Raw genomic sequence first — 25,347 nt, 5'->3', positions numbered from 1 at the left:
GGGGCACAGGCTTTGCTTCCCGAAGCGAGAGGTGCCTGCGGTCCTTTCTCAGCGGCTGGAGCGCACAAAGCGCGGCAGCCACGTCCCGCCGTGTCCGTGTCCGTGCCCGTGTCCGTGTCCGTGTCCCCGCCGTGTCCGTGTCCGTGTCCCGCCCCTCTGCGCACACGCGGGGACCGGCGGCGGGAGCCACCCCAACGTCCGCAGGAACAACCTCGGGGACGGGGAGCAGCCCCCGAGCCGGGCGGGGCCGGAACGGGCAGGGACGGGGCGAGGGCCCGAGCGACCCGGAACCGCTGGGAGGCAGCGGCGGCGGACACGGCTACAGGACCGGGAATCGGGAACCGGAACGGGACCGGGAAGGGGAGCGAGAACGGGAACGGAAACGGGACCGGGACAGCCCCGCCCCGCCCCACAGCGCCGCCGCGCGGCCGCCACGGGCCCTGCAGGACCCGTGAGCCACAGCCGGATCCGCTGGGGAAAGGTCCCTGTTCCAAATGGGGAAGGGTCCCTGCTCCAGCCGGGGAAAGGTCCCTGCTCCAGGTGGGGAAGGGTCCCTGCTCCAGATGGGGAAGGGTCCCTGCTCCAGCCGGGGAAAGGTCCCTGCTCCAGGTGGGGAAGGGTCCCTGCTCCAGATGGGGAAGGGTCCCTGCTCCAGGTGGGGAAGGGTCCCTGTTCCAGCCGGGGAAAGGTCCCTGCTCCAGCCGGGGAAGGGTCCCTGTTCCAAATGGGGAAGGGTCCCTGCTCCAGGCAGGGAAAGGTCCGTGTTCCAGATGGGGAAGGGTCCCTGCTCCAGCCAGGGAAAGGTCCCTGTTCCAAATGGGGAAGGGTCCCTGCTCCAGGAGGGGAAAGGTCACTGCTCCAGGTGGGGAAGGGTCAGGGGAAGGGTCCCTGTTCCAGATGGGGAAGGGTCCCTGTTCCAGGCACAGAAGGGTCCGTGCAGCACTCAGGTGTGAAGGATGTGCTGCCAGTGCCTCACACCTCACACCCAGAGCAGCCATCCCGGGGGAGCAGAGCTGCCCAGGCCTGTCCTCATGGGCTCAGTGCCCCTCTGCTCCCAGCACAAGAACAGTGACCAGCCGAATCAGCTCCAGATGTCTCTGTTTGACTCCAAAGTGAACTGACAGTACAGCCTACCCTCCAGAGCAGTTTTAATCAGATACTCACCTGAGGGACTCTTGTTCCCAGAAGTCCCCAGTTTGTCCCTTTTTTTCTTACTTCACCAGCATCACCCTCACTGTACAGCTGGAGCAAACCACTGATCACACTGGAGAGGAAACACACACAGCTACTGGAGTATTTTGCTTTCTAAGCTGTGTGCACTGAGCTGTCCCAGCAGTGCTCACAGCAAAGGGGTGCAGCAGGCAGAACACACAAATCCACACCTGATGGCAAGAACATTGTGGTGTTACCTCAGTGAGTTTTTAATAAGCACACAACACCTGGTTTGTTTGAACTGTGCTGAACTGATGCTTACCAGATGCTTCTCAGTTTTTGGGACATGGACACTTATTTGAGATCTGAAAACACCAAAACTTCAGTTTCCAGTGTTTGACCTTAGACATAAACCTGAGCAGAGTTAGAGCTGCTCAAGGCTCAGGTACTGAAGCAGACATTCACAGCAGCCCAGATGTTTATTCAAAGCAATCAGTGCAAACCCAAACCCCTAGGGCAGCCACTGGCAGCAGCACAAGCTGCTTCTCCTAAAAGAGAGAAACCAGGCTGTTGCATGAGAAGTGGTAACCCTGGCACTGGTCTGTTCCTGCCTCACTGGCACTGCATTTCTCCATTTGGTTCAGAAAAGAGATACTGAGTTTAATCATACTGCAACAACATCTACAGCCAAAAAATTCAACAAAACTGGTTTAATTTCAGAAAATGTGTTAAAATATATATATATTTGTACATCAATTTGACACACTGCATTAGTTTACACAAATGATGGTCTTTCTTGAAACTGTATTTATGAAATGTACATTTTTAATTTAAATACTCGGTATACACTGCATTTAATCTGCATGTTGCATTTATTAAATACATTAAATCTGCAATGTAACAAAACGTTTTCTGCATACGAAATTCAAAACACCATTTTAAATGAACAAAAGATGGCTCACTTCATTTATTTGTTTTAACAACTAGTGCCTAGCACACTAGCTTAGCTCCACCAACACCAGCTGTTCTTTCTCTTTATTGACATTGTTCACAGACTAGTACATATTACACTAAGAGTGCTGGATAAAAACATGAGGTACGGAAGTGGTTCAAAGATTACAGGTCATGCAGATCATGCGAGACAGCAAAGAAAGTTGTGAATGAGAAAACACTAAATAAAAAATACATAAAGAATGTGCATTATAAAATAAAAAACCAACAAAACAAAAGGAAAAACCAACAACCAACTCAATTATACAGCTTTGCTTCTTTGGTTACAAAGTAGGTTGAACAATTTCACAGCTTTTTATTCCCACCCAAAAAACCAAACCAAAAACGAAATGTCAAAAAGCAGAGGAATCATGGCCCCTTTCTCTCTATTAGAAAGTAGAAACAGAAATGAGCAAAGTTTTCTTCATCAAAATAGCCCATCACTTATTTATTATATCACAAGGACTGGTGACTACCTGTACAGATGCACTATGGTCTTCATACTTACACTCTATACAAAATTTACATTCAAGCTGGATCTTGACTACCGTAAATAAATACCAAAGGTCAATTGCCATTAGTGTTAGAAATATGCCAGGATTCTTTGTTCAATTATTGCCTAGACATTGTATCTATTAACGCAATCCCATCTATCATTTTACCCATACAGACATTTATTTAAAAAAAAATTCAAAAGTTCTGTGACATTGTTCATGTACATTATGAAAATAGCAGCCCTGTAATAAATAAAACAAATAAATGAAACTAACATAGGCAAATGTTACTTATATGAAAAGAAGAGTGGCTCTGAAGAGGAATTGTTGCTGGGCAGCCCAGGAGCAGAGGGAGCTCCGAGCTCGGGCAGCGGGGCGGGGCACGCCCGGGCGCGGCTCTGCGGGTGATTGTCTAATACTGAGAAGGCCAAACGGGGAGAGCGCGGCGGTGCTCGGGCTGGGCTCAGGCCGAGGACACGTTGGGCTGCGGCTGCGGCTGCTGCGCGGGCGGCGGCTGCGCGGGGCCCGGCTGCGGCAGCTGCGACAGCTGCTCCGTGCTGGACAGCGACTTCAGCAGCGCGTTCTCCCGTTCAAGTAAAGAGTTCCTTTCTACCAACTCTTTTATTTGTTCCTTCAGGACTTCCACTTCTTCTCTCACTGCATACATCAGATGGCTTTTCACCAGATCCTGCAAAGCACAAGCGGAACAGTCACACCAGGGGAAAGCACAGCGTCCCTCAGCCCAGCCCAGGACCTGCTGCTGTCACTGCAGTCAGCCTGGAGAAACAGCTCCCATCACCAAAATGTGAGAATAAACCAGCCTCTGAGCTGTACCAAACCACCCAGCCCTTTGGTGCCAGCTCTGTCTCCAGCACTGTCAGTGACCTGGAAGCCAAGGACGAGAAGGGTGTCCCAGCTCCTCACAAGGAAAGCACCAGCTCTGATGCTGTGGCCTGGGGATGGCTCTGTGGCACACAGTCACTGAGGTGTGTGAGAACCAAACCAACAAAGCTTTTACATCATCAGAAGCAGAAATCCAGCAGCTCTAACTGAAGCTGAGCAGCATGCTAAGGATGGCACACCTGACCCTTCAGAAAACCTTGGCTGGAATAACAGACTGAAATATGCATTGTATCTTCAGCACTCCTTCAAGTTCAATCATCTTGTTCATAGCAATTTGTAAGAAAATTAACTGAAAAACATTTCTGGGCCAAGAGTAAAAGCAATAGTGGTTTGTGGCCATTCATAGCTGATGCAGAAAATCCTTTTTTCAATTGATGTTCTCAGTCTGAGCCACCTGCAGGGATATCACAGCCTCACAGAAACACAATGCAGCAGGAAACTTATGCTCAGTGATGAACCACATGAATCCCATTAGAAAAAACAATTTATACTTTACTTACCATTGCCTGTTCTATTTTGTTGTCAATGGCAACAACACTTGCACCAGACGCACTGTAAACACAAAGAGAAGTGGGTGAGTGTAATTGCATCCCTCAGGTAACACTGTGCACCTGCAGGGCTCCTGGGTCCTGCCCTCACTGAAGGCTGCAGCTGAGTCAAGAATTCAGTGCACACTTACAGTGTGTGCCCCTCACCCCACCCAGCTGCCCAGTACAGTTGTGGCTCACAAGAAACACTGCCCCCCCAGTTTATTCCTTTTTATACTGGGCTTATGGCACCCATAACCATAAAAATGCATCTGAATAAACACTAAACAACTGCTTTCATTCCTGGCCTCATTTCCCAGTGTTCTTCACTGAGGAAAACAAGAATTCATGGGATATTCATGGCATTCTTACCACTAGTTATTTCTTCCAGACTGTTTTTATAAAGAAATCAAGAAAAAATCCAGTTACAATACTTGTTCTCTGGATTCCCCCGAGTCCAGCTGCCAGGTCAGGAGCTCCTGGCTCAGGTGCCCCTGCAGCCAGCAGCAGGGCCAGGCACAGCCCGAGCCTGTGGCCACCTCCCAGCTCCCAGGAATGATTCTCCTGGAAGTGTCTGACAGGGCATCAGCCAGGGTCACAGGCAGGGCCAGGCTGGCTCCACAGACACACACACTGTGTGCTGCACAATGGCACACCTCAGCACCCTGTGCCACCCACGCCCCAAACTGCACCTGAGTGCTGCAGGATGGAAACCCAGCCCTCAGCAGGCAGGCTGTGTTCGCACAGAGCCCCAGGCACACCCAGCCTCCCCGGGGGTCCTGCCCTGCCCCAGCTCCGGGCCCTGGAGACAGGAGCTGCAGCAGCCCCTGCACAGCAGCCTGGCTCCTGGGGTGGCACAGATGGAGCTCAGGGCTGTGCCAGCCCCACCACTGAGAGCTGCTGATAACACCTGAGCCACGGCTGTGCCTATCAGCACAGAGCAGCCAGAGCAGAGCAGTCAGCAGGGGAATGCAGGGCCTGCAGTCACACTGGAAAACTCACCAAACCAAGTGCTAATAAAAAACCCACCCAAGGCTTTTCAGAGTATGGCAATGTGCTCAGCAGCACCAGTCACAGATGTGGAACAGCTCCTGAGGAGTGGTTCTGGTCAGAAGGTAACTTCAAGGGCTCCCACAGGACTGGCAGTACCAGCACTGGGCTTTGGCAAGATGAGGGCACCAGCTTTGCAGACTGAGGGAGTAACTGAGCCTCTATTTCTGCTGAAACAATCTCAAAACCCAAACTAAAAGTGCTGAACACCCATTTCAGAAGAAATTTCTTCCAGTCTCCTACTGTCTTCTTTCAAACACTACCTATGAGCCAATGCCTCAATTTGCAAATCCTGGAACTAGAAGAGGAAAGACAATCTAGCTCTTGTAAAAAAAAAAAAAAAAAAAAAAAAAAGACTGATTGCTCCAAGAGCTACAGAAGTCTGACAATTATTGTTAAAACTGTTAAAACTTGTTTAAAAAATCCACATCAATAGCACAGGGCAGATGCAGGGGTGCTTTAGGCATGTAGTATTTGTTTTTAATAGCAAAACCCCCAGCTCGCACTGAGCTTCTGAGCCCACAAAGTACCAAACAGACACTGAACAGGGCCCACTTCATTGTGACTGGGGCTTCCCAGCCAAGGGCATGTCAATGAAGGCTCTGCCCAAAGAGGTGTTATACTGGTACAGCAAGCTCACACTGAAGCCCACAAGGTACCTGCCAAGGTTTGTGTCACCAAAAACACCAAAGACCCCTTGAGCACAGTTTGTCACTCCCAGAGATGGATGGTGAACCCAGTGTTTTCTGTCTTAAACACCAGGTAGACAAAACTCCATTTTCCAGAGAAATCCTCATTTCAATGGTTTAAAAGAATCTCAGTGACTTTTGCTTTCCCTGTTAAATTCTCTCAGCTGACAAGTTCTCTCACTTCTGTGAGTGGCTGCATGGGGCTCAGAGCTGGCAGGACTGAACCCTGACAGCCCCTTGTGGCACCCACAGGTTTATGTAAGGACAGGTGTGGCTGGGATGCTCTGGCCTGACTGTGCCATTGCCTGCAAGCTGCTGTGCTGCCATGGGCTTGCTCTCTGAGTCTGGCAGGGCCCACTGCCTGCTGCTGGCCACCCTGTGCTGCCACTGCCCTTATCAGCTCACTGCTGTGCCTGGAACACCTGATAACAGCAGTGCCATGTGCTCCTCTGGGCTGGGACAGAGGCCATTCTCTCACTGCAGGTGCCTTGGGCTGTGCTCTGCACCTGCACTGAAAATGGTGTTTGTTACTGCTGAGAAACTCTTGCACAACACCAAGGCCTTTTCTGCTTCTCAGGTCTTAATGTTAACTTGCTAATGGCCACAGAAAATTTAACCCTCATCACCTCATACCCATGGGCACTAGGATCCATTTCAATTCTTAATCCAGCAATGCTACTGCACTCAGTGCAGTATTTTCACCATTAATGTCATTAGATACAACTATCATCCTTCCAAGACATACGCTCTGAATTCCAACTCACCTCAAAATCTAGGTAAAGAAGACCAAGAATCAAACTTCAAAGGTACTTGCAGCTTAATTCATTCTGAATGCTTAAAAAAGCACAGTGGTTCATTTTTAGGTATTTCACAGACTCAGTAATATGTGTGTTTTATGCCAATACTGGATTCACCAGGAATGAGGTATACAGAGCCTACTTTGGCACAGACAAGCACTAGACTAGGTAATAGTGTTTCACACTGAAATCCTACTGACTGGATGATGTAAGCTAATTCTGAAGCTTTTCAGTAACAAAAAACATTCTGTGTTCAGCTGTATTAATGATTATCTGTACACTACTATCCTAAGGAACTTCTTGACACCAAGTTACTCCTCAAAAGATTCCCAGAATGCAGTTTTCTTGCTCTTTAGATCCATAAAGCTGGTACAGCACCCTTCCTGTGCATCTCCCAGACTCCCACAAGCCACTATTCCCCTTGTTAAACCACATAAAGAAAAGACCAGCACAAGACTGGGCCTCCAGCAACACCTGTGTGAGCAGTGTGCAAGGGAACAGCCCTGCTGAAGTGTCAGTAACAGCCAGGATTCCCTAAGGCTGCCTCGAGTGTCCCCAGCAGTGTCACTCCTCCTGCCACAGTGTCAGTGAAAATAAAGGAGCTCCTATCCACTGCACAATTCAGCAACCTCTGGTTCTCCACTGCAGTGCCATGTGGCCAGCTCTGCTGGCTTCAGCAGCTCCCCAGAGACAGCTACTCACAGGGGAATAACCCATATTTGTTAGAAAAAAAGCTGGAATTACACAGGAGGGTTTCAGTTTGCACCAGCCAAGCCCCTCAGGTTCACAGAGTCCCCCTGAAAGAGCTGCAAATGGAATTAAGAGTTGCCAGCAGCAGACTGCTGCTCTGCAGTGTGCATCAGCTTGCTGCTTGCACAGCAGTGACTCTTCTCTCCCAAACCAGAGATGACAAAGGAAGCCCCAGAGCACGTTCCTGTCCCTCAGCCAGCAGCACTCTGACACCCCTGGCACTGCCCCTCCAGCTTCTGCTGGAGCTTTACAGCTGACAGCTGCTCAGCCTCAGCCATCCAGTGAAGGAAAGCTGCCTAATGTGCCCTTAAAATCCAGTAACTGGGGTATAAATGCAAAACCTGAAAAATCTTGTCAAAGACTCACCAATCCTGATGAATTTCATTCTATGTTCTCACAAACACCTGTTTTTACCACAAGGTGTTCACTGGCAAAGATGCAAGGTTATTTTAAAGGCAAACATTTACATTCTTCTACATGAATGTAATGTTCTTCTGTATCCCACATTTCCAGCATTTGCTTCAGGCATTATACATAAACTTTGGATTTGTGAAGACTCCATCTTAGTAATTCATTATTTGATTTTAGGGTTTTTCTAATTAGCTTCCTCATCTTAAGACTTACTTTGAGGCATGAAAATAGAGAAACAGCTAAAGGCTCACCACAAAGTGACCTTCTGGTCTACAGAATAAATGTGCATTCTAAGCCCTGAAGTTTGTTCCACTGAAATAACAAAGTCCTTGAAACCTAAATACCAACTCTGTTCCATAAATACAGGGAAGTGGCATCATCCAGAGCTTAAAGCAAAAAACATACATTTGTCCAACTTTCTGCTGAAAAAGGAAGATGTGCTTTGAAACTGAGCTTAAAGCCAGCACCCCAGCAATACAAAATTTTTTTAAAAAGAGCAGGACACTCAGCATTACTTATAAACTTCATCATTGTGCAGTATACAAACTGTTGCCAAGCAAACTTTAAAGGATTCAGTTGAGCTGTGCAAGTTGAGAAGCCTTTCAAGTCAAATACAGCCAGGACAGTGATGAAATGGTTATCAATACTTCAACAGCCAAACAAAATTTACATTCTACACAGCTTGTTAAGCAGAAGTTTTGACAAGCCAGAGCAGCACAAGGCATTAAATCACATCATCACTAGGATTTGACTTAATGCTGACAAAAAAAAAAAATCCTTCCAAATCATTAAAACACAAGAAAGAAACAGTTTGCAGCTAGTGATGAGTTAGTAATGCACCTCCCTCAAGCCCTATCCATGCCAGATAAGACTGTTGCACTTCAGTGCAGTTTCTCACCACGAGTTCAATGCTAACTCTGGAGACTGACTTTGTCCTTGTCACAGTTCACCTATGTTCCCCATCCAGCTTTACTTGAGCAGAATGAAAGTAAGCCAGAAAGCTTATTTTCCTGGTTTAAAGATAGAAATATCTTAACTTTGCCAAAATTGTGTTTAAATGTAATATTTTCACAATGTGTTTTCTGATACAGGACTCAATGCCAAAAAGTTTCCTCTTTTGGAAAAGGAAACTGTAAATATTTTGGCAAAAGTCAGCTAGGAGCTAACTAGCATTAAACTCTGAGCTTACACATTATGTATGATACATGCATAATGGAAGGAGGAAGAAAAGTCATGTCATATTTTAGAGTTTGGTTTTCTGTTTCACTTCCACGACCACTTCCACCTCTCCGAACAACAGAAGGCCAGTGTGGAGCTGTGAACAGGCAGCAGTTCTGTGCAAACAAACCCAAAGAGAACTTGCATAGTGCAAAGCAGCTCATGCATGGCCCAGCATGTATGCAGCCCACGTGCTTACAGCATGTAAGCAGCCATACCTATCCCCGGAGGCCTTTGGCTCCTGCAACCTGCTGCAATGGAACGCTTGGTAGAATGCAGCTGACGGGTTCCTATGAGATCCAAGAATCAGACAGACACGTTGAACATGGCAACACAAAAATACCAACTCTCTTCATTCAACCAGCATTACCAAGTGAATTAGCTGTCCAGACAGGTTAAACTAATGCCTGAAAGGCCCTACTGTTTCTGTGGGTTTGCATTAAAGACACGGGATCCAAAACAGAACAGTGATTCTCCAGCCCTATGGATTTTCAGACTATATCAAGCTGCTCCTGCACAAAGGTGAGACTGTAAGGCCAACAACGAGACATCTGCTGTCCTGCTGGCAGTGCTGTACAGCTTAGCTGACCACCACCCTAATGCCAAACACACCTGAACCCGAGAGACACCGCTGCCATTTTTGGTACATCCCAAACTACCTCTGTGTTTCCATCCTCCTCAGCTGCCTGCTTCACACTCACACCACATCATTCCTCCAAGGGCACTTGGGGAGCCCAACGTGCCACGCTCAAACCACGACAGAACAAGTTACAGCTGAGGAACAGACCCAGCTAGGAACAGAAATGGAATGTCAGCTACCTCTGTGAGCACCCTCAGACACCTTCCCACTCCCCTTGCCTGGTGTGGCAGCCCCAGCACAGCAGAGCTCAGGGGCCACTTCTAAAAACAACTATCTTCAAGTTACTTTATTTCAACTGAAGTACAATTACTGCATAGTAAAATCACAAAAACCAAAACCATCACAGAATCAGAAGTAATTAAATTCTCATGGCAGGTATATACCAAAAATCTTGCAAGGATACTGGTATTTGTATATCAGCAATGATCAGGAAATATCTGAGTTTAAAGAGTCTGTCACTCCTTTTCCCACCTTCAGCACTGTACCCTTCAAAACAAAAAAAAATTCATGCAAGTCTGGAATTTAGCTTAAAAACTGTTAGAGAAGTTGCCTGATGCAAACTGATAAACACCATCCTCCTATGCTGGTAACATCCACATTTTCCTAAAGCTCTACACAAACTCAACAAGTAATTACAGGAAGAGCAACACAATAGCTAAAGGACATTTGTGTAACAGGACTTCACATGTGGAAAACAATTGGCACCTGCAGATCAAGAGACTCCTTTGCTGAAGGGAAGGCCCAGGCCAGGCTCTTCTTTCTAATGCAGCTGGCAGAGCATGCACAGTCCCTTCCACAGAATGAGGCTGTAAATAGAAACTTCCAAATTTACTTGGAGGATACAGAGCCAAGTTGCTACTGCTAGGTATAAAAAGTGCTTTATAACCATACAGCATGTATTCCATATAGTCTATTTTTATGCTGATACCCTCTATGCTCTATATTTTTGTACTATTCTTGAACAAGCATCTGAAAAGATATGGAGAAACTTTCCTTATTAGATTCTCATTCGGAACCCCTACTGTTGAAATTGCTTTTGCATTACTTCAGACAAGTAAGAGAACCTTTTCTACTCCACAGCTATATATTTTAAAAAAATTAATGGGGTGTGTGCACCTAAACAGGAAAAGCAAATCCACAGAGGCAGCATGAATGATGCCTTACACACAGATCTGAACTAATATGACTGAGTTTCAGCCTGCTGAGGTATCTGGTTTAACCATAAGAAACAGTGAGAGGTTAGAGAATGCCTAAAAATGCCTTTCTGTTTGCAGAAACAACAGAGAAAACAGCTTACAGGAGCAGTAAAACCTCACCTGCTGCTGCTGTGCCACAGCTGGGGCCCCCCAAGCCCTCCTGACACTGCCCTAGGTGAATGCAGGGACAGCCTGGACCAGAAAAGCAGATTGCCTGAGTCTCCTCCCTGGCTGGCTGCAGCTCTGAGGTCAAGACTCAGCCCCAGTCCTTGGCAGACTGGGACAGCGGGACCCAGAGCCAGACAGGACAGCAATGTCCCAGGTGCTGGCCCAGAGAAAAAACAACCACCTACCCTTCCCCAGAAGGTACCCCAGAACTTTCCTCCATCCCCAAAGGTACACAAGGCTGCATTTCATTCCCAGACTATGACAGACAACTGGTTTAGTATGCTTAAACATTCAAAGTCTGTCTCAAGTGGCCAAAAATGCCTCTATAAACAAGTCCCACAATACATACTGCATTGATGTCCTTTAAAAGCTCATGAATGCCAATATTCACAATTTACTCCCATGCTCTGGTTTCTAAGAACAGTTTTCATGCAACAGAAAATTTGATCCAAATTTAAAGAAGAACTTACTCAGTTCTCTGAATGCCCAGGAGATCCAGCTGTCCCTTTAAAAGGGAGGCTCAGACCTCATCCCAAGGCTCAGGTCACAGTTGGAAGTGTATCCTCCCCCTGCCATTCTTCAGGACAATGTGCCAAATACAAACTTCATCCTTGAGAGCTCTGTTTGCTAGAAACCATGCCTGTGAAAGCTGGCAAACCATCAAGTATACAGATAAATGCCTTTTGCTTCAAGTAATGATACTGCCTTTGGACTGGCTCTCAGCCCCATGTACAGAGCCTGCCACACAGATGCCTTTTTAGCAACCTCCCTTGAAGGAGACAGTAACATCATTGTTCATGAACAAGTTTCAATCTTCAAAAAATAATGACCAACCTCAGCAACTGAGGGCAACAACAACAAGAGCACAAGAAACATACAGTAAAAAAATACAGCATTTTCCCCCAAATATAAAACTTATACCACCTCAGACAGTTCTTTCCCAACCTCACAGAGTTATTTCTTTAGGTTTGAGAACAGGAATGATGCTAAACATTCACATGACCTAAGCACCTGTCTTTGAAGAACATGAAAACAATAGGTCAGACAATCCCTGCTCAATGCCTCTAAGGAAAACCAAACAAGAATAGAAGCACATATTTATTACCCAGACAGCAGCAAGCACACATGGGTGACCTTTACAGAAGCTCACTCTAACCACAATTCCTTCTGAGAACAATTAACAGGTCTCATATAGAAAGCCACAGGAGGTGTGACCATGTCATACAATGAGTTGAGCTTCCAATCCACCTTGCCTGACACTTTTGTTGGTAAGAGCTTGGCTCAACAAAGCCAGTGCCCCACTGGCACCTGCTCTGCACACGTGGCTCCCCAAGGGCTCCATGGGGCATCACTCACTCATCAGGGCTCTCAGTCTCCTCCAAGTGTGGCATGGCACACTCTAATCCATTACTTGGGCACTGGGTACAGACTCTCTCTGTACCTGCAGATGAGCTGCAAGCACTCTGCCTAGCAGGAACAGAATTCAGGAAGATCTTGCTCAATTGGAGCAATGGTCTGAAATAAAAAGCATGCAATTCAATAAGGATAAGGGGGAAGCAGTAAGCTCTGGAAGCAATAATCAGCTGCACAAGTACAAAACATGAGCAGCTGATTGCAATTCCACAGAAATTAATCTAGACAGAATTAAAAAAATAAAAGCTTTGCAAGGGTGTCACACCTCTACACAGGATGTACAGAGTAACTGAAATCTTGCTTTATTCAGCCTGAGCCCTTAGCTCCAATTCCATGGCCAGGTTTGGGTACCAGCCCATTCTCATAACCCTGATCCTAGAAGTAAGGTCACAATCCTGCAGTCATGCATCAGGATGGGGAAGGCAGTAGCAACCTTCCAGCTCCCATCCTGTGACAGAGATGGAGGAGCTAAGCATTCTGCCCAGTGTTCTCCAGGCACATTTATCAAAGGAAGCACACCAGTGGAACTTTGTGCATCTGTTACTGCTACAGAGAACTGGATCCAGCACTTGGAGAAAGTGATTCAAAGATACCTTGAAGAGGGAATCAGCAAACGAACATACTGAGCCTTCTTTAACACCACAACTACTGAATAGGCAGGAGAGCCAGCAGTAAGGCAAGATGCAGGCTGAGCTCGAGAGAACTGCCACCACACCCGTGTGTCTGCACTGAAGGACAACAAACAAATCCTCCTCAGGCCTGAAGTTTCCAAAAGAGCGCATGTACCTTTAGCCAGAAGAGTTTCAAACCCAAGGGAGTTTTCAGTTCCCAGTGCTCCCCCAAAACAGGCTGTTGACTGGCTGGGGTGCTGACTGAGATCTGCAATGGGGACCCATCACAGCTGGTCCCAAATCACAGCACTTGGCAGGGCTCACGTGGGATCTGGATCAGGGACCTGAGGACCTTGGTCACAGTTTATCAGGGAACTCACAGCACAGTTTATGGCATTGGGAGATGATGTTTACACTAGCAACAGAAGTCCTTCTCCATCCTTCTCCTTTTAAAAGATATTTCACTTTATTTTTAGCACCTTCTATTTTAAGCAGCTGCAACTTTGAATCAGTTTTCCTTCGTAAGGCTCAATCTACAGAACAGTAACTGGAGCACAAAGTTTGCAGGAGAAAACTGAGGACTAAATGTGAGGGAGTCAATGCAAAATTAAGGGAGGGAACATCTCAAGCTCTGAAGTGATGTGTTTGATTGTATGTTCTGTTCACAGAGTTCCTTAAAGCCATTATACTTGCTATATGTACCCTGAAAGATCAGCAAGAACTCAAAGCTCTAACACGCAGGTTTAGGTGCATTCTAGCTGCAGATAAGAGGAAGGGCTGACTCAATGACCAACCTAGATGAGAGTTTTTGAGACAGTGGCTCTCTAACACCAGAATGGATTTAAAGAGATTTCACAGGCTACTACAAAATACAAGTATTGCAACAGCATAGAGAAAGCACACTGCAGGGAACTGATCTTCATTGGATAAACCAAAAGCAGCAGCCCTTCTTCACCTTGCTCTCAAAAGAAGATTTTGGCAAATAATTTCATGCAGTGACTAGACTGGAAGTCTCTATGGAGAAGGAAATGCAGAGAACTCAAATACACAGAAGTCTGGCAGAGGCATTTCACTGATCACTTGCCTGCTCTGTTGAAACACTGATATCAACCTTCCCCTGCTCTGGGTGGGCTGGAGTATTTAAAAACAACACCAGGAGTATTTTTCAACCTCTACCAATGCTATTACTTGTTTTACATAATTAAGTTATTTTAATAAATAATAAAAAATAATTTAAAATGTTTCATTATTAACTGTACTGGATAACAATCATATCCTATTTCTGAAGGAGCTTTGCTGAAGAGCTCAAACAGTGAATTCCAGTATGACTATTCAATACTAATCACAGAAAGAATACAACAATCTTCTCAGAATCTTCTTACTCCTCATTTCAACAGCTGCAGCTCAGATCTCTGGAGTGCAGTTCTCTTGGGCCCCACAGACTGTCCCCAAGCCTCAGGAGTGCTGCACACACCTGTGGCCACAACAGCTTCAAGGTTTCCAGGAGGCAGGGATGGCCCTTTCCATCCTCACACCTATCCCAGGCAGGTGCACAAGGCTCCTCCTGCCCCAGCACTGCTGCAGACACTTTAATTAACAGCAGCTGCTAATGAAGCACAGCTCCTCTGTGAAGGCTGGCAGCCAGGCTGAACCTTAATTACACCATCTCACAAACTGTGTGAGGACTAAAGTGAGTGCTTCTGTTCTTAAATCAAAACATGTAGCAAGTGTAAGGCTTCTTGTACTAATGATCTGTCTTCACTGGATACAGTCAACCTTCAGCTCTGGGAGGGAGGACACAGAACAAAGCATTCCAATGATGTACAGCTGGGCTTCCAGGCAAAAAAATCTGCAGTAATCACATTTTCAGAGGAAACTTATTGATTACAAGAGATAACAACAATGCAGAAAGTCTGCCTGATCTAGTCTGGGATTCTTGCCTCTACCAAGCAGCTTTCGAGAAAAGCCAAGAAAAACTCACCAATATTATCCACATTTGAATGAATTGAGACAAGTTAAAAAAACAAAAAATCAACCAAAAAAACCCAAAACCAAACAGTCTTATTGAAAATAAAGCCATAGTCTCAACAAACACCTTGAGCTCCACTTCACATGGGATGGAGTCCTTCAGCATCTACTGGTATCTTGAACACTCATCCCCAAATAAAACCGCACTAAAATGAGATTTTTTTTTTTCTCCCACTAAATTGCAGTGACAACACTTTCAGCTATTTCAGTCCTCTATAAATACAAATGGCTCCTGGTATTTTGACAACAAAATATTTCAGTATCTGGGGGGGAAAAAAGAATGGATAAAATAGTTTCAAGCAGACTCAGACAAATCCCACCTGTCCTACTCATGTGATAATGCTAAGGAATGCATCTATGAGCTAACGTTTCAAATTACACTCAGCTTTAAAAAAAGATATTAGATCCTAGGCCATGTATGGCATGGTTATTTACACAGTATATTGTAAATCTGTCTGCCTCCCCACAGCATTTACAAAGTCTCTACCACTCAAGTTTCAGGCCAGCCTGTGCTGTCAGTGAGTGCTCATCACTTGGTTTACAGAAAAAAGTATTTTTAAAAATGCATTTGTAGGGCTGGTCAAGGTATTTAGAGGCCTTGCACCCACCAAAGAGTGTTCTACATAGGAGACATTCCCAGGAGCTCTCATCTACACCCCCACAAAAATAGCCAAAGTAACCTGATGGAGAAGCAAGCAGAATTTTTTAACCCTCATTTCTGCCCATCCTGTACTGGATATTAAATCTGCCTCAGACACTTCACTGAAAGCAGTATCCCATCTCCTGGTACAGCTGGCACAGTGACCCCTGCCAGGCTCAGACTGCCCTCCCTGCCCAGGTGAGCTCTGCTGGGGCTGCAGCAGCCAAAGCCCAGCACAGGGAGGGGATCCCTGCAGGGAGCCACCCCTGCAGCCTGTGCCAGATCCCAGAGCACCTGGAACCCCCAGTGTGCCCCAAAGCCACCAGCTGCCAGTGCCACAGGCAGCTGACACCTCTCCAGGGCACTAATGAACACTCCACCCTCTCTCTGCACTGACAGCAGCACTCCAGCAAGCTGTCACAACCCCAATGCATCCTGCACAGCTTCCAAGGGAGAACAGATATGCACACTCCTGGACTCATTCTGCTTCGCTTGACAAAGAAAATTAACACAAGCATCCAGCTGTCCTTCACATGGCCAAGTAATTCACCTGCCCTGCCTGAGTAAAAATAGATTATCCCATAAGGCAAAGATTTCCTGGCACTTAATACACATTTGTGTTTATGAAGTGTGAAGTTTAAAGATAGAATAATTTTCAAGAGGAATGAAAGTACAACCTTACTCTGCACTTCAAGTGACCTCTGACATCTGGACAATCTTCTCAGAAGACAGTGGCTTTAGCAGCTACTATAAATACTTCTCTCTTTATACTTTGTCAAATATAGGAATAAAAGCAGACACCTGTGCCTGACAATCTAGATTTATTGAACAGAGCCATCCAGATGTACTTTAGCAGGAAGAGTCTCACAGCAGTTCCTTAAGGAGTCACTGCTGACACATAAAGCACAAACAAGGTTTGCCCTCCTCCTGAGCAGCAGAAACTGCCAATTGCCATGTTTAAAGAGGAAAATTAATATACAGCCTCAACATGCCACAGGCTGATAACTCAAACATCCAGTACAGTAACAGGGAGCAGCTTCCCTTTACTATAGTGTCACCTGAAGCCACAAAAATTACCAGCATCTCCCATAAAAATGCAGCCTCAGAGAACTTCCAGCCCTTCTGGAGTCTGAGAACAGTTTGGTAGTCCTGCTTTCTCAAAACATCCAAATATTCAATATTCAGTTTTGAACAAGAAGTTTAAAATAGCTTCCATAAAACATATGCTGTTATTTCTGCCAAACAGAGATTTCAGCATTCAGAAATCAGCTATGGAACACTTGCACTCTTCTACAGATGAGGAAAAAATGAGCCCCCAGCAGCTGAGCAGAACATTTGGGAGTCTGAGGTATAGGGAACCTCTCCTGTCAGGGCTGGTCACTACAGTTTAAAACAAACTGAACAGTATCACTGAATTTCTTTCAAATGTTTTCCCCATTTCCTCCTTTTAATAACACATGTGAAACACTTGGACCTCATTAATTGTAAGAATGTGTTGGCTCCTCCTTAACAAAGGCATTAGAATGTTTAAACTGGGAAACAGTATTGTCAAACAGGTAACCACAGCTTTGTTCAGCTACCTTGCACTACTGCAAAAGGATTTCTGCCAGCCAGAAACTCATGCAGTGCTGTGGGAATTTTTGTTATAGAAAGTACAGCAAGCAGTGAACACAACCCTTTCTTTGCATTAACCACTGTTTGCTGCCCCGAGCTGCAGCACCACCCCAGAGGTGCCAGCTCAGTTTTCCAACTGTGTGTCAAACCAAAGGTTCTCCAGGCCTGGAGCCTGTCTGCCCAGATTTCACCCCACCTGCTTCCACACACTGGAAACACAGACCTTCAGGAGGAGGCTGGGAACAAGCCTGCAGCTGTAGGCCAGCTCAAACCCCTACAAAGCTTAAGAGCAAGGTGAAGGAAGGTGAGAACTAATGCAATTCAAGTATCATGTACCAGTATGCATTTGCAGAAAAGTGACTTTTCCCTTCAGGAGCACAATGAACACGCATGCAGGGCAGCAGCTGAGTGATGCCATGCCCAGCTCTGTCCTCACACGAAGGTCTCAGGAGCACAGTCCCCCAGCCCGTGCTGCACACAAAGGTGTGATTTAGCAGAGCTGGGCCAGGCTGCAGAGCCTGCACAATCGGGTTCTCAGCAGCTCAGCTGCCAGAGCTGCCAGCTCACAATTGCAGCCATTCATCAGCGTTCCTGGAATCCAGCCGGAACAGCTCGGCCCTCACTTATCTCTGCAAAATGATCTGTGCTCTGCTCCTTTTCCAGCAGCCCCAGCAACATCTCACCCCAAAACTCTGCCAAACATGTAGGAGGCTTGAACAAGCTTTCTCAGTAACATTCTTTTAACAGAAGAAACATATTTCCTTTTCCCCAAGAGCCAAAATAAAGTTATTAAGCCAGATGAAATATTCTGCTTGTCAATTAAAAATCTGTGCGTACATGGGCATAAGGGTAAGCAGAGAACCTGACACACACAGATACCAAAATCCTCTCAGGTGCTCTAACTGCCCTTCCTCCAAAATAATTAGTACTAGTGCTGAAGTTCAACAAAAGAAGAGTCAGAGCAATTCTGAGACCTAGATCTAATTGTGTTTTTACACAATTAGTATTTTTCAGGCTCCCTGTTTGAGGCAGCAATATCCACACTGCCTCAGTACTAGTTCCCCCATCCTTTAATACTGCTGCAGTTTACTTTATTTGCAGCCACAATTAAAGAGAAAAAGAAAATAATACTGTGCTATGCTGTAAACATTTCATAACTTTCACACAATGATTTTTCCTTTTTACCAGCTTGGATATTTGGACACATCAACTGAAATACTGGCTTTGCTTTTCAAGGAAGGTGTGACACACCAAAGCTTTTTTTCTTTTTCATTCTTTTGGACTACCTATCCATCCTTTCTTCCTCCCCCAGACAAGACTTTCCAATTAACTAGTTCTTCACTATTCATCAGGTCAATGCAAGAAACCAGTTTTTTATAGACTACTTTCAAAGTGTACTGGGCTATGGGAACAGGAAATTAAAAGTCTTTGGGCAATGGCTTGGAAGAAAGTAATCTACAAACATAGTTCTCTTTATATATCAGGCTAGATCACCTCCACCCCGATAACCTTAGATGATGTTTAATTTAAAACAGCAGACTAGAAGACAGAATACAAAAACCCTTTCTTCAGAAATACATAAACTGACCAACTTTTTACATCACGTTTACTGTATTGCTGACATGCTGCTTTCAAATTATTTCCATCTTAACTATTTTACCTTTAAAATAGTTCCTCTTCATATTCAGAGTGGTGAGCAACTTTCCAGATAAATCCAAGGTATAGAGAGCTATACACTGCTCCTTGATGAGTCAACTGTTTCAGAAGATGGCTACAGGAGAATGATCTACACAAAAACTTCAAGTTTGTGCAAATATTGAATAGAACTGAAGGTGCCAGAAGATACCTGCCTACACCTGAGCCCCCTTTCAGGGAATGTTACACATTCTCAGTAAGGAAGACAGAGAGAAATGCTTTCCACAGATTTATAGCTCCTATGACCACCAAGTAACCTCTCTGAACTGAGCTGTGTGCTGACTTCCTGGACCTGCCAGCACAAACCGTGACTCATGATGTATCAGCTCCCTCCGTGCCTTAATAGCTTTATCAGTGTCAACCCCCAGCCTATTCACGACACTTGAAGGTCTTCATTAACTATTTCACCACTGATTCCAGTAGATAAGGCAGCTGGGCAAAGCCCATGGGAGTAGTGGCACGATTTAAATGGCTGGAAAGAGGAAAAAAGAGGAGCAAGAATAGAAGAGCAGACAAGCAGGAGACAGCTTTACAATAAAGCCTTCTCAGAGAGAAAAGCAAATAAAACCAAGTGGTAAAACAGCCTGAACAAACTGCTAGGTTTCATTCTCACCTTTCTCTGTCTGCAGCCAGTGGAAGTCAGGCTACTGCTTGAGAGAAGCAAAGAATAACCTTTGATCTACTCTCTGTACCTATCTCCTTTGGAATGTATGAGGGCTAGGTCCATTCAGGGAAGCCTTCTTGGCTTACCAGGATCACCTTCCCAGCTGGGAAAGACTCACACCATGTGTGTGCTGCTGGCTGACAACCAGCACACAGCACTTTTATCACCCGGTGCAGAAGCTGACAAATGACACTCCTTCACTGATAACCAGACATTCATTTCTCTACTGAACACCACAGCATGGCCTGTCAAAAAGAGGACACTGCATTCAGACACCATTTCCATTTCTTACCCATTGTTCTCATAGCAAAGTGTCTGAAAAGCCTCTTCAGACATGAACACCATGCAAAGCACCACTGCAAGGAGGCAAGTTCAAGGACTAAACTAGAAAACTAACTTTAAACATCACAGTTCTGGTAAGAGCACCAAGAACTGACTCACTGGAGTGCCACACAAAGTTAGATGCCCCTAATTTGAATAAGCAGGACAAGTTTTTCTCTATCTTTAAACAGAAGTGATTCACTTGCCACAGGTAATAATGTTCACTACCACAATTTACATTAAGTATTAGAAGTTATGAAAAACAAATGCAAAATGCATTCCTTTCTTTCTGATACATGAATCAACAGAATGATTAAACACCAGACAAGTCATCTCCTCAAAAAACATGAGTGATGAAAAAACCACGAGCTTGAAATCTAACCCTAACTGCACAAGGCAGTTTGTCAGCCAGGTTAGCAATCCTCTTAAGATAGGCAAACTGCAAGGAAATTTTAAACTTTTAAACTTATTCTTGTCAGTCCTTTACCACTTTAATCAGAACCAGCACAGGATTCCAAAGCACAGCAGTTACTTTCTCAGACACAGCAGCAGCCAATGCTCCAGCCAGCACAGGCCTGCATTAAACTGCAGCCTGAACTCTCAAATACCCATTTTGAGGTGCTCTCCATCCACTGCACCCCTACCCCACAGACACAGCTGCTTCACTAAAACATGCTCACAGCAACACTGAATGCACTACCTTAATGTCTGTGCTGTCCCAAGGTGAGGAAAGACTTACAGAGAAATTCACCACAAGACCTGCTCAAAATGGCCTAATACCTATTTCTAAAAACAAGCAGCACACGTGTATTCCCTTCCTCCAAACTGCAGCCATCCTGACAGTAAATGCTGGGACTTCAATTCAGTGCTCAAACCCTGCTTGATTCTCCTTCCCCTCAGAGCAGGGCGGTTTTGGCCTGCAGAGCAGTCTGACGTGTCCATGGAACAGCAGCCATACACCCACTCAGGAGTCTGCTCACACCACACCCCTCTGCTACAACTCACAGCTCCAAATTACTTCCCAATTAAAAAAAAACTCACTGTAAGGTAGGACTTCCCACCGTGTCCACATCTTAGCCCGAGTAGTGTCTGTTTCCTCAGTACAAAGGACCACTCTCTGTACAGCTTTCCCTGCATACAGATTTGCACACACATCCAAGTACTTTCCTTACTAACTGACACTATAAAGTGTTAATTCCACAGCAAGATAAAAATCAAGAATCTGTGTTAAAAGCCCTGAGATAGCACCACACAGATTTAACAGTGCAAAACAGTATCGTTTTAACCCAGTCACTGAAGTGCTTTATAATGATCCAGGAAAAAGGAGAGAACGGCCCTTCCCACATCCTGAGCCACTGACTACAGAAAGACAGCTTTCAGTCTTTGATTTTGAAGAGGTCCTACCGTTTGTGCATTAAGCAGTTTTCAGGATACTTTGTACCCCATTTTGTGACAAAAGTAATCGCACTCACACCCTGCAAAAAACAAGTACAATTCACCGCTGGCCTAAATACTTTGCTACGGTTGTGCCCTTAAAATAAAAACAGTCCAGGTGAACCTCAGAATGACCTTCTGAAAATATGAATTTACAAAAAAACTTGGCAATAACTTGAAAGTTGACTTTTTCCCCCCTAAAAATACAGTTCTTTTTTATGTCATTATAAAATAATTCATACCTGTCTTCATCACCATCAACAGGAATGGATATGCCAAAAACAGAGCTAGCAAGACTGTTCATTGGAGTACTTGCAGGTAACTGAAGAGGATTTGCTAGAGTGTCTGGAATGGGAGGCTTCACAAGAGGTTTATTTTCAGCTATAAGAGAAAGTGGCGGCTGAGGTAGGGGTTCCGATTTTCTTCTAGTATCATCGATCTGGCCTGCCAAGGACTGGGCCTGGAACTGTCCGAGGCTGGCCTGAGGCAGACTGGCGGGCGCGCTGGGCGCACCTTGCATCAGCGAGTGGGCGACGTGCTGCGACGGGACCCCGCCAGGGCTCCTGCTGGCAGAGGGGTGGCTCGTCAGCTGGGACTGCACCAGCGTCACAGGGACGTTTGGCATGGTAGCAGAAGCGCTGGTGGACACACTAGGCACACTTGTACCAGGCACGGCCGCAGGCACGCTCTGAACTCCGGGGAGCACGGCATGGGGAGCGCCGGGCATTGCCGACACTTGACTGCTTCCCCCCATCGGGTGCTGAGTCACAGATTTCTGCTGCACGACCCCCGAGTGCCCGAGGCCTGGCTGCACCACGCTGCCCGGCTGAGGGATGCCAGGCTGGCTGCCTTGTGCCTGGCCGCTCTGCAGCAGCCCCGCTCCCGGGGCGGCCGCTTCGCCGGGCTGCGCCGCCGCTCCCACGGGGGACGCGTTCTGGCCCCCCACCTGCCCCACGGGGAGGCTGGAGGCCACAGTACTTGGAGCAGAGCTTGTAGCAGCCTGCTGAATAGCTCCTTGAGACTGCATAATTGTCATGTGCTGCATGTATTCAGCCTGCCCAGGAGGCTGCGTCGGCAGTAGATGCACTGGTGGAATCTGGGACTGAGAATAAGCAAATTGTTGAGGCTGAGTCACTGGTATGCTTGCCTGCTGCACCTGCTGCTGAGCCACAGGAATGCTTGACTGCCCTACTGTCACATTTGGAGGTGCCATGCCTTTCCCGTTGGGTCCGGCCTGCGAAACACCCTGTGGATTTACCTGTGGCTGCGGCTGCTGCGGCACCATCATTTGCTGACTTGCTCCCGAAGCCCCAGAAAACACAGGCTGAGCAGCACTCTGAGGCACGGCCCCACCTACGGGCTGCTGCTGTTGCCCAATGACAAAACTAGGTTGCTGTAGAGAAGACGGGTTCATTTTCTCTGTCTGAAGCAGCTGTGACACAGCAGCCAGGGAGCTGTCAGCTATAGAATCGGGGCCATGGGCTGACGCTGGCACAGCCGAGATCACAACAGAACCTCCCGTGGCACCGAGGCCACTGTCCCTCTCTTGAGCAGCCTGTTCGAAGGTGCTGCTGTGCCTAATGCAATCTCCAGTCCTGCCCAGGACAGCAGCACCGTCCGAGTCCCGGTCATAGTACTCCATACACGTCCATCGGCCTCGCCTGTAGGGCTCCCCGGTACCGTGGTCCAGCTTGATCACCCTGAAGCGTGAGCTGCACGCGGCAGCCGCCGTCTGAGACATGGCCCCGGGGGCAGCGGGGCCTGCGGGGGGCACGGCAGCCTGAGCACTGCTGCCTCCCCCCACAGCAGTGCCGGGGGCAACAGCTGCCAGGGGCACAGCCGAACTTTTGGGCACGGCCCCCCCGTTGGGGCCTGCAGCCGCCCCAGCGGCAGCCACGGCCAGCTGCCCGTCCAGAACGAGATTGGGAGAGACGCTGCTGGGAGTTTCGGCCTCGCCCACGTTGTTGAGAGTCTCTTCGGAGGAGCTCCGCTCGCAGACGTCCTCGGGGCCGTAGTCGGTGGCTCGGGAAACATCAAAGATTTCAGAAGACACGTCCTCGGTGCGGGACTCATCCGGGTCATCCAGGCTCTCGGTGTCCTCGGTGATGCTGCTGGCCACCTGCGCCGTGGTCACGCTGGTGATCTGGAAGCAGCTCTTCTTCTTGGCCGGCATCTTGGACATGTTTCCTCCGCAGGAAGGGCTTCGGCCGGCCGCGGCGGGGCGAGCGGGCTGCTGGGCCGGGCTGTCACGGCGAACCGGCCGGGCCCCCGGCGCTACCGTACATCCTGCGGCGGCTTCCTGCGGCGGGCGGGGGGCGGCGGGGCTCCTCCTCTTCCTCCCTCTCCGCAGCCCTCTTCCCGCGGCCGGGCCTCCTTCTCCTCGCTGCCGCCGCTGCGAGCGCCCCGCGGCTCCCTGCGGGCCGCAGCAGCGGGCCCGCGGCCCGCCCCGCGCGAGGGGCCCCGCGCTGGCCGGGCGAGGCCCGGGCGGCCCCGTGTCCCCCCCCCCGCTGTCTCCGCGCTCTACCTGGAGACCAGCGCCAGGCGCATCCTGCTCGCAACCGGCCCGCGGGCCGGCCCCACGGGCAATCCCCCGCCGCGGGCGGGGTGCCGGCGGCGCGGCGGCCCGGGCGGCGGCGCTCAGCGGCCGCGGGCGGGCGGCCCCGCTGCGCTGCGCCGGCCCCGCAGCTCCCGGAGCGCGCTAGGGCCGCGGCTCCGCTCGCCCAAGATGGGGCTCAACTTGTGCGCTGCACCCTGGGAGCGACGCGGTCACCCCCCGGCGGGTGACGTCACGGCCCGGCGCACAGCGGCGCAGCGCAGCGCGGCGCGGGGGTGGCGGGGGAGCGCGGCCTGCGGGGGACAGTTGGGATATGGCGGCGCACGCCGCGTTTCCCCCTTTTCCCCCGGCGATTGGTCGCGCCCGGCCGCGCGCGGCCCCGGCCCGGAGGCGAGTGCGCGGCGCCGGCGGAGCGCGGGCGGACGCCAGAGAGCGCCCCCCTCGGGCGGGGCCGGGCAGCGCAGGCGGCGGATGGGGGAGAGGGGAGAGAGGGGACTGGGGAGCGGGGAGCGGGGAGCACCGAGCACTAACAAACAGGAATGTTTCTGAAAAGTCGAGTATGAAAATTGCCATAATCCACGGCCAGGCTAGCCCGGCTCCACACAGTAAACCACACTGTGGCCTTGTCAGCATTTCACTGACCATATTTTTGTGATGTTGAGTTAGTGCTGAACAATATTCCGCTACACTGGGCACAAACACGCTGATATTTATATTGTGTCAGGCATGCTCGTATTCCGTTTTGTGTTCCGTCAATGAAACCCCGCCGCAGCCAGTCATTTGCCCGTCCCCTGCCGGTGCGAGCCGGTCCAAGCGCCGGGCGGCGGCTCCTGCTCAGCCTCTGGCACCGGGCGCGGCTCCGGCCGCTCTCCCGTTCCGCCCCTCACCTGCAGGATCCCACACAGGGTCAGCGCAGCGCGACCCTTCGGGCCTTTCCTTGTGGTTCTCCTGCTCTCGCTGCCGGTGATTTCGCAGATTTTACATATTTTCCATTTAAAGATTGTGTCCCCGCCATGGGACAGAACCTCGCGCACAATCCCTCAGCCCCCGGACAGAAATGTTCCCGCAGGTCACAGCAGAGTGAACAGGCAGCTCTTCGGGAGCGTGGTGGTTGTAGGTGTCAGGTGCAGACGGCACTAGGATGTTCTGTCTGTTTGTTTGTATCATTTTAAATGGTCAAAAGGTGGTGCTTCCCACTGAAATCTGTGTGTCCCTAGCGTGCACTGAATCCCTAAATGCTTGTGGAGTCACACGGTCACACACGTGCTCACACCACAAATTAATGCATGCATAAAGATACATTAATATGATATATTCATTATATATAATTTATTAATAGGTGTATGTGTACATTTAAGCTTTTGGAAAGCCCTGATGTAAACTTTAAA

General features: G+C 48.2%; 1 protein-coding gene across 2 annotated transcripts; it reads right to left on the bottom strand.

The window, feature by feature from the left end:
• Positions 1-1,786: 1,786 nt before the first annotated feature.
• Positions 1,787-24,097, bottom strand: TSC22D2 (TSC22 domain family member 2). Of its 2 annotated transcripts, XM_056499087.1 has the most exons (4): positions 21,648-24,097; positions 9,200-9,271; positions 4,040-4,091; positions 1,787-3,324 (listed from the first exon to the last, which is right to left on the bottom strand). In XM_056499087.1, exons 1-4 carry the CDS (start codon positions 23,585-23,587, stop codon positions 3,100-3,102), a joined length of 2,289 nt encoding a protein of 762 aa, XP_056355062.1. In that variant the 5' UTR covers positions 23,588-24,097; the 3' UTR covers positions 1,787-3,099. The 2 variants fall into 2 exon arrangements, with proteins under 2 accessions (XP_056355062.1, XP_056355063.1); XM_056499088.1 differs by lacking the exon at positions 9,200-9,271 and having other exon boundaries at positions 21,648-24,095.
• Between the last annotated feature and the right edge of the window lie 1,250 nt (positions 24,098-25,347).

The sequence above is a fragment of the Oenanthe melanoleuca genome, chromosome 9 (genome assembly GCF_029582105.1).
Source record: "Oenanthe melanoleuca isolate GR-GAL-2019-014 chromosome 9, OMel1.0, whole genome shotgun sequence".
NCBI lineage: Eukaryota > Metazoa > Chordata > Aves > Passeriformes > Muscicapidae > Oenanthe > Oenanthe melanoleuca.
The sequence above is the reverse complement of the archived record's forward strand: the minus strand, read 5'-3'. Positions and strand labels throughout refer to the sequence as shown.